At 40.5% G+C, this 12,299-nt stretch overlaps 1 protein-coding gene across 1 annotated transcript; it reads right to left on the bottom strand.

The window, feature by feature from the left end:
- Positions 1-1,759: 1,759 nt before the first annotated feature.
- On the bottom strand, positions 1,760-12,137 carry si:ch73-52p7.1 (uncharacterized protein LOC100321084 homolog). The gene is made up of 2 exons (XM_055029121.1): positions 11,897-12,137; positions 1,760-4,140 (listed from the first exon to the last, which is right to left on the bottom strand). Exon 2 carries the CDS (start codon positions 4,076-4,078, stop codon positions 3,278-3,280), a length of 801 nt encoding a protein of 266 aa, XP_054885096.1. The 5' UTR covers positions 4,079-4,140; positions 11,897-12,137; the 3' UTR covers positions 1,760-3,277.
- Positions 12,138-12,299: the final 162 nt, after the last annotated feature.

The raw sequence follows: 12,299 nt of genomic DNA, 5'->3' as shown, positions 1-12,299 counted from the left end.
GGATCTCCGGGCTCTGGGCGCCATACCGCACCATTAGTATCACAAATAAGTAATAATTTGCTAATGACAACATTATGTTGAGTCAGTTTAGGGCCAATTAAAGTGAGTGATATTTACATATGGCTAATGAATCACGGAGCGTGGCGGTCCGGCCGGCCTCTAATGAATATTCATCCAGGCATTTCTCCCCTGCGCGCGGCAGTTTATAAACTGAATTATGGCTGATTTGCCCTTTTAAAAAATGAACGCGGGCGCATCTCCCACAAGGAGGCGGCGAACAATAACGTCTGATTGTTAAAAAGAAGAAAAAAAAGTGTTTTAGGCTGTACTGCGAAAGTGCCGGTGAGGAAGACGGCGGCTGCGGCTGAAGGGGAGAGTCAGGGCCCCGTCCACCTTTAGGGGGCCAGCGAGGATATTTACAGTGGGCGTTCAGGGTGGCCCCTCATGAGAGAGACCAGATCTGGATGCGTAATTGATTTACTTTGACTGGTTGTTTAGAGCAACCTTTTAAACGCAGAGGCAGTTGGGGGGGTTTCCTCCTCCTTCTCCTCTTCCTCCTCCTCCGCGCCACCGCCGGTGATTCCTCTGGTAATTGCCCCCACTGCGTGTCGGGGAGCGGGCCTGTTGACCTCTCAGGTGCGGGATCAACAGGCGGCATCAGTTTGCATTCACAAGACGGGCTGCGCGTTTATCATGCAAATAAGCAGCTCTTTCCATAGCAGGTGTCAGCAGAGCACTCACTCACTCACTCACTCACTCACTCACTCACTCACTCACTCACTCACTCACTCACTCACTCACTCACTCTCTCGCTCACTCGCTCACTCGCTCTGCGGCTGTGGCGCCTTTAGACTGGACCGCCGGTCATTATCAAATCACAAATAGATAGCTGAGGGTCTGCAGATTAATGCAGCTGCGTGTCATAAAAGCGCGAACATCCCCTCAGGGAAAACCATCCACACAACCGGGAGGCATCGGGAAGTTTCTTTATTTCAATCATCTAAATCCAAAATAAGAATAATTTCTCTTTCTATGGATTTAAACGGTTATATTTGTTGTTTTGGCTAATGTTTTATGAAAACCTAAAATGCCAAAAATTAAGAAAACAATGACTCATTTAATAGAAAATTAAATATAAAAATGTGATTTTGTGGCCTACACCACGATGGGGTGGCTGGAAGTAGGGCAGAAAAGGACTAAATGATGGCCATTTAGTCCTTTATGTAAGCATATTGGCAAAAAGTTAGGTGGAAGGAAAAAGTGCAGTTGAGTATCATAATTTGTCATGTCAAATTGAAACTTTCTGAGGCACTGTGTTTAGATTTTTTATTAACTGCAAATCATGAATCATTATGACTAATGATTGAATTAGTGAAAGAATTACAAGCGAAACTTCAGCTGAATTAGATGCGTCTATAAAAATGCGTCTTGTATGTGAAGCACTCCATAATTTCATCAGACTGGATTTTTTTTTTTTTATGCACACAGTGTCATACTATAAACATGAGCATATAAAGACTGCTCATTTTATAATTGCAGAGCAGTTCTAGTCACTTCTAATCATGTCCATTTTCCTTTGTGGATGAGTCGATGCGGTGGGTGATTTTGAAGCCGACCCACCTCCACTACACCCTTGACTCAGAAAGTGAGGTGCAGTCGCAGCATCACATCAGCCGGCTTGTGTAGAGATTTATGCAAGCCGGCTTGCTTTGATTTGTGTGACCGTCCAGCAGCAAGATTTAAAGACATGGACAAGAAGTACATCTTAATCATTTTTAATTCAAAGCATTCTTAGTTAAGGATCGTAACACTGAGATTCTCTACAATTATTGTTTTGAAAAGAAAAAATAAGTATGTTGTTTGGCAAACAAAAGTCAGAAGTGGCTAACATATTATTCTGACTTATCCTGTTATCACAACAGTGTGTAAATTAGTTGGAAATTAGAATCAATTTTGAAAGAGCAAAATCAGTAGAAAAATATCATATGAATTGAATTGAATTATTGAAATTAATATCCTTTTTTTTTTGCAAGACTTTTGGACATGCAGCTGAAAATTAATGACATGGATATGTCTGAATGGAGATGCATATAAACGTGTTATTTCTATACCAGTGATGCAGAGCAATTATTTCAGACATTCCAGAAATTACATAACTTGCATAACTGTCCACAATATTGCATCAAATATGCGTTTTAAAATTTATAATGCAACACTGATCTTTGAAATTAAAAAAAAAAGAAATTTGGGCAACAAATTAACGTTATACAGATCATTTATTATTTTTTTGCTTATGAAATTTAAACAGACTCTGATGACGGACTGTTAATACGTCTCCATAGCAATGCAACAAATAAATATGCAGGACTCTTTATCGTCAATCGCAACTCGAGTTAAATTTCAGGTTTATATTAACTGTAAACAAGAAAAGAAAAACCTTTACTCTCTCAGTCCTCTGTTCTTCATCGTCGCTGTAATTTACTCAAACGTATCTGCTGCCACCTTGTGGCTCAGACTCTGAAGTACATTTGACTCACTTCGCTGCAAACAAACCTCGAATCTCTGCTGAGAAACAAGGAAGCAGTGGTCAGGTTTGAAACATAAAAGATGAACTGGGAGATGTTTATGTTGCAACAAAATCTCCCGACTGCCCTCTTTGGTTTGGACTTCTCCTTTTGTTTCTCTGTGAAGGGTGCCAAACCGAGACATTGATCAAGTGCAGGACCCTGTCGCTCCCAATTGTTATCAAGGGGCACAAATAAACAGGAAGCTGCCTCCATGCAGCACTTCATACTGAAACCTCACAATCAGATCAGTATAAACAGCAGAAAACAAAGGACGCCCGGCGTCCTGGTGTGCTGAGCTCTGGGTGCTTTTCTTTGTTTGCATTGTGAGTTTGCAATCAAAGTGTCTGGTCTGACAGAGTTGTTGTCTGACAACAAAGTGGGAAGAAATAACACAACTATTGTTACAATGTAACCCATATTTGACACCCTTGTACAAATGTGCAACAGTTGGTTACAGCTGAAAAATCTCACTCATGAAAAAATGGATTCTCTCAGGTTGTTAACTCGTCTGAATGTAAACCTTACGAATTGTGATGTATTGAATTATCTTACGCCAGACACCTGTGAATTAGAGAACCTAAAAACACAGAGCAATATGTGAACCAACAACCTTTTTATATCAGATTCCATCCACCCACGGACAATATTCACAGTGTGGATCCGAATAGAGGCCTGCGTTATGTTATCGGTGGTTCGTAGTATGCATTTTGTCAGTACACAAAGCTGACATAGATGACCGACGCCTCTGGTAATTTTGCCAGGTGAAGGTCGGGGAAAGGCAGCGTCCCGTGACTGTCTATGTGTGTTAGCACCGTGTACGTTTTGATCTCTGCCCCCCAGTCCAGCACCGAGCTGTGGATGATTCCCAGTCGGGCCTGTTCGTGATGCGCCGCTCCACGCTCCCGGCCCAGAAAGATGTCCTGGATCTGAGGCGAGGACGCTCTCAAAGAGCCTCTCATTGTCTCGGCAACGAGGTCCATGTTGGTGTCTCTGTCCTTGTTGGGCTTGTTTGAGTCAAATGCAAAGCTGTTGTCTCTGTCCTGGTGAGCGTTTGCCCTCTTGGCGCAGTTGGCGTCGGTGCAGGGGTGAAACGGCCTCTCGGGCACGTTCACCACCGTCAGCCTCTCCAGGTGCTGCACCGCAAAGTAACCCTCCTGAGAGAACGAGGCCGCCCCCCGGGGCTCCCCGGGAGGCCCGCAGTGGATGAGCGTGAGGTGCCTCACCTCCGAGTTGTTCAGCAGACGCATTACGGTGGCGGGAGACGAGAACCACACGGTCAAATGTTTCCCCTGGAAAGCGGGAGAGGACTGAGACAGGGGCCTGTGGGCGCTGGACAGCTGGAAGTTCTTGCATCTGCAGTCGGAGATCGAAGACATGCTGCACGGCTGAGAGTCCTGGCTCCTGGAGTAGTACATGAAGTTGCCGTGCGTGATGTAAGCCAAACGCAGGTCGGCCATCAGCGCACAGAGCAGCAGGTGGAGCAGAGGAGCAGGAGGGCTGGAGGGAGCCATCACAGCAGGAGGTGAGTCTCAGGGAGAGGGCTGACCCCTGGGCCGCGATGGCCTGTCTGCACCTGAGCCAGCAGAAAACAGAAATGGAATAAAACCTCTGGCTTTAGTTGCTTTTTTAAAAATAATTTTGTACAATTTCACAAGTAAGCAGCTGGAGTTCCCACAGTGATGCATTCAGATAATTTCTTATGTATATCAAACTAACCATAAAAACATTTGTTACTCAACATTTCTGCAGGTTGACGTTTGAATGCCTTTCAGCAGGTATCTGAGGCTGTTTAACTGTCTTACTTGGTTTCAGGTTCAGTGAGAATGACTTATTCATTGATGTTTGTCTCCAACTTTGTTGCTATCTGAATTCCTTCCTGTCCTTTGACCTTCAATTGTTCCAAACAGAAGGTCGTCCTCCACCTCAATCAAGCGTGGCTGTTTTTGATAACCTCTAGTCTTTTCTAAACAACCTCAAGGTGACGTCTCAGATACAGTTGCTTAAGTTTACTTCTGTGCAAAGTGACTTACATTAGCATTTTTACGATTTTTGAATATGTCTCTCCTGACTTTCTGAAGGTTTTTCAAAGAGATTTTTGAGGTTTTTACTGCTGCTTTGTTCCTTTTCCAGTTCCGTCTTTGTTTTTCTAAAGGCCTTAAAACAACCTAAAGCTGACGAACAGAATCTGAAAGGCATGCATTTAAGAAATTTAAGTAAAAAAAAAAAAACAAAGTCAGCAATAAATGTCAAACCGGTGTCTGAAGTTTCCCCATACCTGCTGCTTTTCAAAACAGCAGCAGCGAACAAATTCTGTGCAGTAACCCTGTTGTTGGGAGAGCATATACTTTAACTGTCATTAGCCTTGCTCTCCCTGTCCAAAAGCTGCTGCTGGCTGGAGACACAAACTGTGAGTCATCTCCACTTCAGTCTAATGAGCTACAAACCAAGCTTGCGTCTTCTGAAAAACACAATTAAAATTACCAGAATAAGTTTGTTCGCGTGATAAATTATTGAAAAACATTCTGCGCTGTCATCCTGAAACTTGCTCCTGTTTTTTTCTTCTTCTTTGTGGTTTGCGGCAGTGGCAACATCAGGTTTTTGATCATGTTACACATATGATGCAAAAAAAAAGAAAAAAGCTTGCAGTACAGTTTTGCAAAATAAACTAGTTGTGATAAGACCAAAAATCCCCTCATCCTGGCTTCAAAACATTTTATTGAAAAACTTGAGTTTTCTTTTTTCAAAATTGCCATGTTTCCAATTGTGCACACAATGGAAACACAGTCACTGAGAAGATTCTCAGCTACATATTCTGAGTTTTTAAAGGACAAGTTATCAGTAGTTGAACTTTATTTCATGTATTTTGCAGCAGCAGTCTGTGAAAAATGATCATACTGATCGCTCTGATCGTCAGGCCGACAGATTAAAGTGTGAAAAAGTGACTGAATAAAATAGTTTGAATGAAAAAGTTGCAGCTTGACTGACAGGTGTGATGCTGCACTATGATCCCTGACCAGCAGAGAACTGTTCACAAACAGGGGCGGGGGGAAACACTAAGCCCCTTACTGAAGTACTAACGAAGGTCAGTGAGCCTAAGTCATCTATTAACATTAGAGTGATGAACGTAGAGGAACATACCAAAACACAGAACAGAAAACCACTGAAGGAATTTAAAATACGCACATTTTTCTCAAACCACCAACAGATATAAATACAAAGGAGCACTTAGTGTAAAAATGAGAGGTTGTGTGATTGGACATGATTTAGGCAGGAATTATGGTTGTCAGCCTGGTTGGTTTGAGAATGAGATTGTTTTTTTGCTCGCTGCAGTGGCCTGATCTTGGCAAAGCATCCCGAACACATTCATTCACATTTATTCTGGATTTATGGTGCCGTTTTACAGCCGAAACCTTTACCTCCCCGGGAGACGCTGACCCGAAGTCCTGCTGTGGCGCCGACAGGATAATTATGTCACCATTAGTCTGGGCAGCTGGATCTGTCTGACGGTCATTCGCCGGGATGTGTGGTTTCGTCTGACATTTTTATAAATTCTTTCTTTCTTATTAATTTCTCAACTTCCAAGTGTTTTTTTAAATCAAACTACAAATCAGACTTCTTCTAAGATTTCTATAAATCTTAAATTTTTTGATTTATCCACTCTTAAACAAAGCCTGGATTTGAGCAACCACTCCAAGTCGCTCTGTCTATTAGAGGTCCTCATTTCATTTTGCCTTCAGTAGATTGTTCCACATTACAGTGAAAAATTCAGAACAGGCTTTTTTATTTGTGTCCTAATTTACTATATAATGCTAAATTAAAACAAGTGGCAGTTAATTAATTATGAATATCTGAGTCGCTGAGAGCAGAAACGTCTCTCTGAATTGGCAGTCCAATATCTCTCTGGTTCCTGAATTATTCTTGACATCTCTTGGTTTGGGTCTCCCTTCAGAGTTGTTTTTTTTTATTTTTTTTTATTTTTAATGACCATCTTGTGTCTGCAAAAAAGCAAACACACAAAAAAAGGCATTGAACTTATATGCGGTCCTGTATAGATTCACAGCAGCAATGTAGTTTCTCCTGCAAATTCTCAAACATGTTAGGTTTAGAGGTTTGGTTGTTTTATCTGATGATCATTTAACTAAATGGATCTGGTCAGCCACTTGGATACATTTCTAAGGACGTCGTTTAGTTAGCTTTTTATATAGCCAAAGAATATTTGTTTCAGGTTGCTTCTTTTTACGTATTACTGGTGACACAGGCACAGAAATCTGCATTTCACTTCAGCACTTTTTCACAAAAACTGATTTTAGTGATTTTAGAGAGGTTTTTCCTCCTATAAATCTGATCAATTCGGGTCGTTTTAATTATTATTAAACGTCAGATATATTTGTCACTGAATAGAGACATTGCTGAGCAAACTTGATTTCTAGTTAACGTCCATCAAACCATTTGATTGAAATAAAAATGGCCTTATGTAAAATAATAATAGTAATAAAAAACCGTAACTTTCTATTTGTCCTGCTGTCTTAAAAATACCTGAGGTTGAACAATCTTTGCAGAGAAATGCAAAGCATCTCAACACTCTCACCACAATCTGCCGCATTCCAGGAGTAACTTGATGTAATTTCATCTTTTGGCTCTGCAGCTTTAATTTAAAACAACTTTTCTCGAAACCCAACATGGAAACGACGTGACCTCCACTCGTTCCTTCACTCAGACACACCTTTTATTCACTTCACCTTTGCTGAGACTAGCAGTCTTGACCTTTCAGAGGAGGTCAACGTACGTCTGCAACCCCGTTCAGGGCATTTATCACAGGTAGACATCGAAGTTCAACACTCGGCGGTCGATCTCATGAGTTTTCTACATCCATTGAGTGTTTTCATGCCACAGAACGAAGGAAGAGGATGTTGTTGCATGGACAGCTGGTTTGGATCAGGATTTGTTTCAATTAGAAACACACAAAAGGTCTGCGACGGGTGTGTTCCTCCCGGACTGCAGCAACATGGGATATAGTGTTTGGCCTGGCGAGCCCTCATTGAATTTCACATACAAAAACACGCGCAGTCGGAAAATTATATGTGTGTGTGGATTGCTCTGAGATTCCAGGGAAAACACTGTCTTGAAATCTTGGCTTTTTTAAAGGTCTCGTCTGGTTTGGCAGCGGTATCAGAGCAGGAACATGACTCTGGGCCTTATTTTGAACACCGGACAGAGCTGACCGCTGCATTCCTCCTCTGACCCGGGGTTAGAATAAGAAAAGGAGGAGAATTAGTATTTTGAAGGCATTTTCTGCATTCAAGCCTGGCAACACAATTAACATTTCCTATCGGTAGTTACTGCACGCACTGGCTAAAGCAGAGCAAAATGTCCCAAAAGGAAAGATCTGATTCCTGAGGCTGGGTCGGGCGATTAGCGAATTGGACAGCAGAGAAAATGTTTTGACCACAGAATGTTTAAAGAATAAAATCAGGTTCCTGAACATTTTTAACATGAATTTTCCAAGACTCAGTGGAAGTTGATTAAAAAATTAAAAAATACCAACGTTTACTATGAAATTTTGGCTCATATGTCTACAGTAGGTTTAAATAAGGAGCCTGAGGAGGAAAAAATTTTGGCTCATGAAAATATTCTAGGAACGTTTTAGTGATTTCAGCATTTTGAACTTCACAATTAAACACCACGTTACTTTGTAGGTATAAATTTTAATTTTAAAACTTTTTTAAAGTGAAAACTTTCTCAGGTGAAATGGTTCAGCAGCTGACGTGAAAAAACTCTGTCAACTCAAAGTTTTCTGTGGTTCAAAAATGATTCAAGTTTAACCTCAACCGTGGTTTCATCATGTTTGTTAACCAAGGATAATACCAACAATGTAAATAGTTCCTAACACCAATAACCCTAAAATACTCCTAGCTATGTACAAAATATCTCATCCCACTCAGTTTAACAGTTAATGTTTTTTTTTATCCAATATTTAGATATAATATTTAAAGTCAGGGCCGTACCTCTGACTTTACGACTCAAATAAAAAAACCTTGTGTAAATTAAATTGTGTAAAGAAAGTGGCTTTTGTAATTTTAATGGTTTCTGTCTGATTATTCTCAATTTTACATCAAGTCATTTTTCAAAATTAACACGTCAGATCTTTTCTTGTTTCTAAATTGTGAAATGAAATCGAACATTATGAGCCTGAGCTGACTCATTTTTATGACGAAGTGGCTTCGCTGGCTGATTCATTCCCTGTCAAGTATTTGGCAATTGCCCATCATGTCTGGAAAAGACACTGAAATGCAAATTCGAGTATTGACCATTGGTGAATTCTGCAAATCTGATGTTCAGACGACAAGTACGATGAGATCAGGAAAAATACAATCTACATGTTTACTTTTTTAGAATCAGAAAACAAGTTCATTGGATCTGAAACAGCTCTCTCACACTGGCTCCTGTTTGTTTGTTTGGTCAGCTGTGAATGAGCTGAGACATTTGTAAACTATCCTCTGGACTGTTTATGTAAAATTCTCTGGTTTGAAAGTTTCTTACACATAACAATATTTATATTGAATTTCATTCATTTGAAATAATTTGTATCTTTCCTTGTAAGACTTTGCTGATGTTCATCGTTGAGTTAAAACCATTTTTGGTGGAGAGGCTATCACGGTGCAAAGGTACGAGTCAGGAGAAGGGTACAGAAAAGTCCAAATATGACCGTTGGATTTTTTAAAAATTTGATACAGGCTTTTAGATTTGCCATGCATGTGTACTGGAAACTGTATGAACTCTGCCTTAAAACTTTTAAGAAGAGGTGCCAGAACTTCATTCAGCTTTGCCTGACATTCAGCTTTTACTGAATGTCAGCTTTTACTAAAGCTCTCTGTTTGTGAATGTTATGGTTTCTCATAAAACTAAATAAAGTAACGCTGGAAAGGAAAAAAGGTGGCTCAAACCAACCGAAACTTTTCAGCAGTGTTTTCCAGTGGCGATACATTAAGCTTTTACTGCTCACCTGAAACAGCGTCAAGCTAAATGTAGACAACACTTAGTAAAGAGGATTGTGTGAATCGCCTGGTTTAGTGTGACCCTTTTTTTGTTCTCCCTTTTTTTGTTCTCCCTGTTTTCCTTTCTGTTTTTTGTTGACTTTCATCAGTTTCCCTGCTCTGTCCTTCTTAAACCCGGTTGCGTTATCCTCCTTCCCAATAGTTTGAAAGCCCGTCAGCTTCACCAGATAGCTGCCCAGGTTTTTTTCCGCTGGCCTAGAGGATCGATTATAATCCTTCATGCCAGCTTCCCTTTGTGCCGAGTGCTTGGGTATTTCCAGTTTGTTCGCATTTCCGTTTCTCTCGAATCTGTTCCTCAATTTTTGTAAATCTTTTCTTAAAAAAACAACAACAAAAAAACACACAAACGTGATCACTTACGATTTTCCTCTCTGCGCTTGTGTCCATCTCAACCACAGCATTTTACAACAAAAGAGGGACGTGGAGAAGAGATGTCCTCACACGTCTTATAGATTTGAAGAAGTTTTGCAAGGGAGATTGGGCAAATATTATCAAATGCAGACGTAGGATGCAGACAGACTCCTAACAAAACAGACTGGACCCTGTGTGTTAGTTTATGTCAGTAAAATTAGGTTATTGATCATTTTATCCCACCTCACCTGATAACTTAGCTTATTTACAAGTAAATTTAATCATTATTGGTGTTATCCTTGGTTATTCGGTATTTCAGCAGAATTGTGTACACTTTGAAGAAAAAACACTGTGCAACATCAACCTAAAAACAATATTCTCCTGGAAATCCTGGCAAGATCTGCGCTCAACTTATGAACACACGAAGTGTAATGGTGGCTTGAAAGCCATTAGACTCCGAGAGACCTCTTAAGTTTTATCATACAAGTCATCAGATGAAGTGGACAGACTTGCAAACAGGAGCCTTCCACTGGAGCTCAGCACGGTTTCACACGTCAAAGTCGTGGGAACAGAACAAGACATAGATGTGCGTAACTCTCAAGTCACAACAGGAAACAAACAAAACCAAAAAAGGGTGCTGATCCATTCTGAAAGCAGAACCATCTCAGGTCAGACCAAATGAAAGCATATAATGTTTTGTTGTTTTATCTTCGTCAACCATCCCAGTTGTGGTTCAGTAATGTGCTGGTTGCACAATCCTGAAAGTTTTACATTAAGCTTCAAAGAGTCTTAAGCCACACTTTATTTTATGTTGTAAACATTCAAAGTTTAATATATCAAGACAAGCTGTTTTTTTTATAGAAGTAAACATACTATTTATTTTTAACTACTGTTTTTCCTCAAAACTTACACATTGGAAGTAAAAAACAAAGAAATGACAGAAGGGTTGAGAGTTTTAACAAGAAACGCACAAATCAGAGAGCTTGGGAAAGATTTCCAGTGATTTTAAAAAGCTCAAACCTGAACAGTCAAGATAGTTCTGTGGGAAATGGAACTTTCACTTTTCCTTCAGTAAGTCTCTGTTTGGGTCTGGTTCCAGCAGTAACAACTTCCACACCTAAGAGTGTTGCTCTCAGAGTTACCTGCTAGCTTCGAACACAAGCTGCATTCACTGACCAGAATAAAAATAAAATCATATCTTTTTTGTTTCTGATTGGCCGGTCAGCAAAGGGGACAGGTCAAGGGTTACATTTCTCAATTCGCAGAGATTTTTAACCGCTATTTTTTGAGACAAACAATAATAATGTAGAAAGACTTAAACGTCACTGTTTTTATGTTTGTACAGATTTTGACATTTTAGTCCACAGATCGCGCTTGATAATGTTGAGGAACCTTATCGAACCAGTTGACGTTTGAGAGGCGGGTTGGCTGGGAAGAGAAGATGTTTCAACATCAAGCACTAATCGTTCTCCTCCCACTTCTCCAGACTGACTGCTGCTTTCTAAGAGCTTCCAGACGAAATCGTCTCACACAGAAGTGAATGAACACCGTTTCCAATATCTGGTGTTGCAATTATTTCTGGGGGATGTTAGGAAATAGTCGCTGTGTCAGTCAGGGAAACTGCTGTCCTAACATTCCCAAAGTATCCTTCAGCTGGATTCACATGCAACCAGAGAGTGAGAAATCCTCTGAGTCCAGCATTTTAGCTGGTTTCTTTGCGCACATAAAGTCTGCATTGCATAACACAACAAGAGGAATGCTGTAACATGAGAGTACACAGCAGGCTGGGCTGTAAATCTTCTCACAAAGTTTCAAGCTTGACATAAATACATCTTTACATCAAAACAACAGCAACGGCATGGATGTAAGTTCGAGATTATCCTGACAACAAAGTTTCCCCCAAATCCAGGGTTCCCTGCTTACCTCAAATTCCTGGTGTGGAGCAGATAAGTGAATGCGTCAGCTGGACGCTGGAGTGGGGAGAAAAGCTTTCACATCCAGCTGACGTCAGGATGTGGGATGTATCCCTCAGAGGAAGCAGGAATCAGCTCATGAAGTTCAGGGTCTTCAAACTTGAATGCACACATGTCCCACAGCCCTTTAATATTTAGTGTAAAATTACAACTGGGAGATTATTAGATGAGTCAGACACATTTTTTTTTTTACATATATTCTGACCCTTTCGGGGTCAAAATCGGCCTTTCCCTGTTGTATTAAAGATAAACAGTTTTTCTGAAACCGTTTTGTTTACAGACATCTACATAAAAATAGTTCCTGGCAGTGTGGGGAATTGCTCCTTGCTACATTATCTCCTGGAAGATCCGGT

This window comes from Poeciliopsis prolifica, unplaced genomic scaffold (genome assembly GCF_027474105.1).
Source record: "Poeciliopsis prolifica strain line A6 unplaced genomic scaffold, Auburn_PproV2 SCAFFOLD005, whole genome shotgun sequence".
Taxonomy (NCBI): domain Eukaryota; kingdom Metazoa; phylum Chordata; class Actinopteri; order Cyprinodontiformes; family Poeciliidae; genus Poeciliopsis; species Poeciliopsis prolifica.
The sequence above is the reverse complement of the archived record's forward strand: the minus strand, read 5'-3'. Positions and strand labels throughout refer to the sequence as shown.

Coding starts and splice junctions, on each gene's coding strand:
- si:ch73-52p7.1 (XM_055029121.1), bottom strand. CDS start 4,078: ATGGCTCCCTCCAGCCCTCCTGCTCCTCTGCTCCACCTGCTGCTCTGT.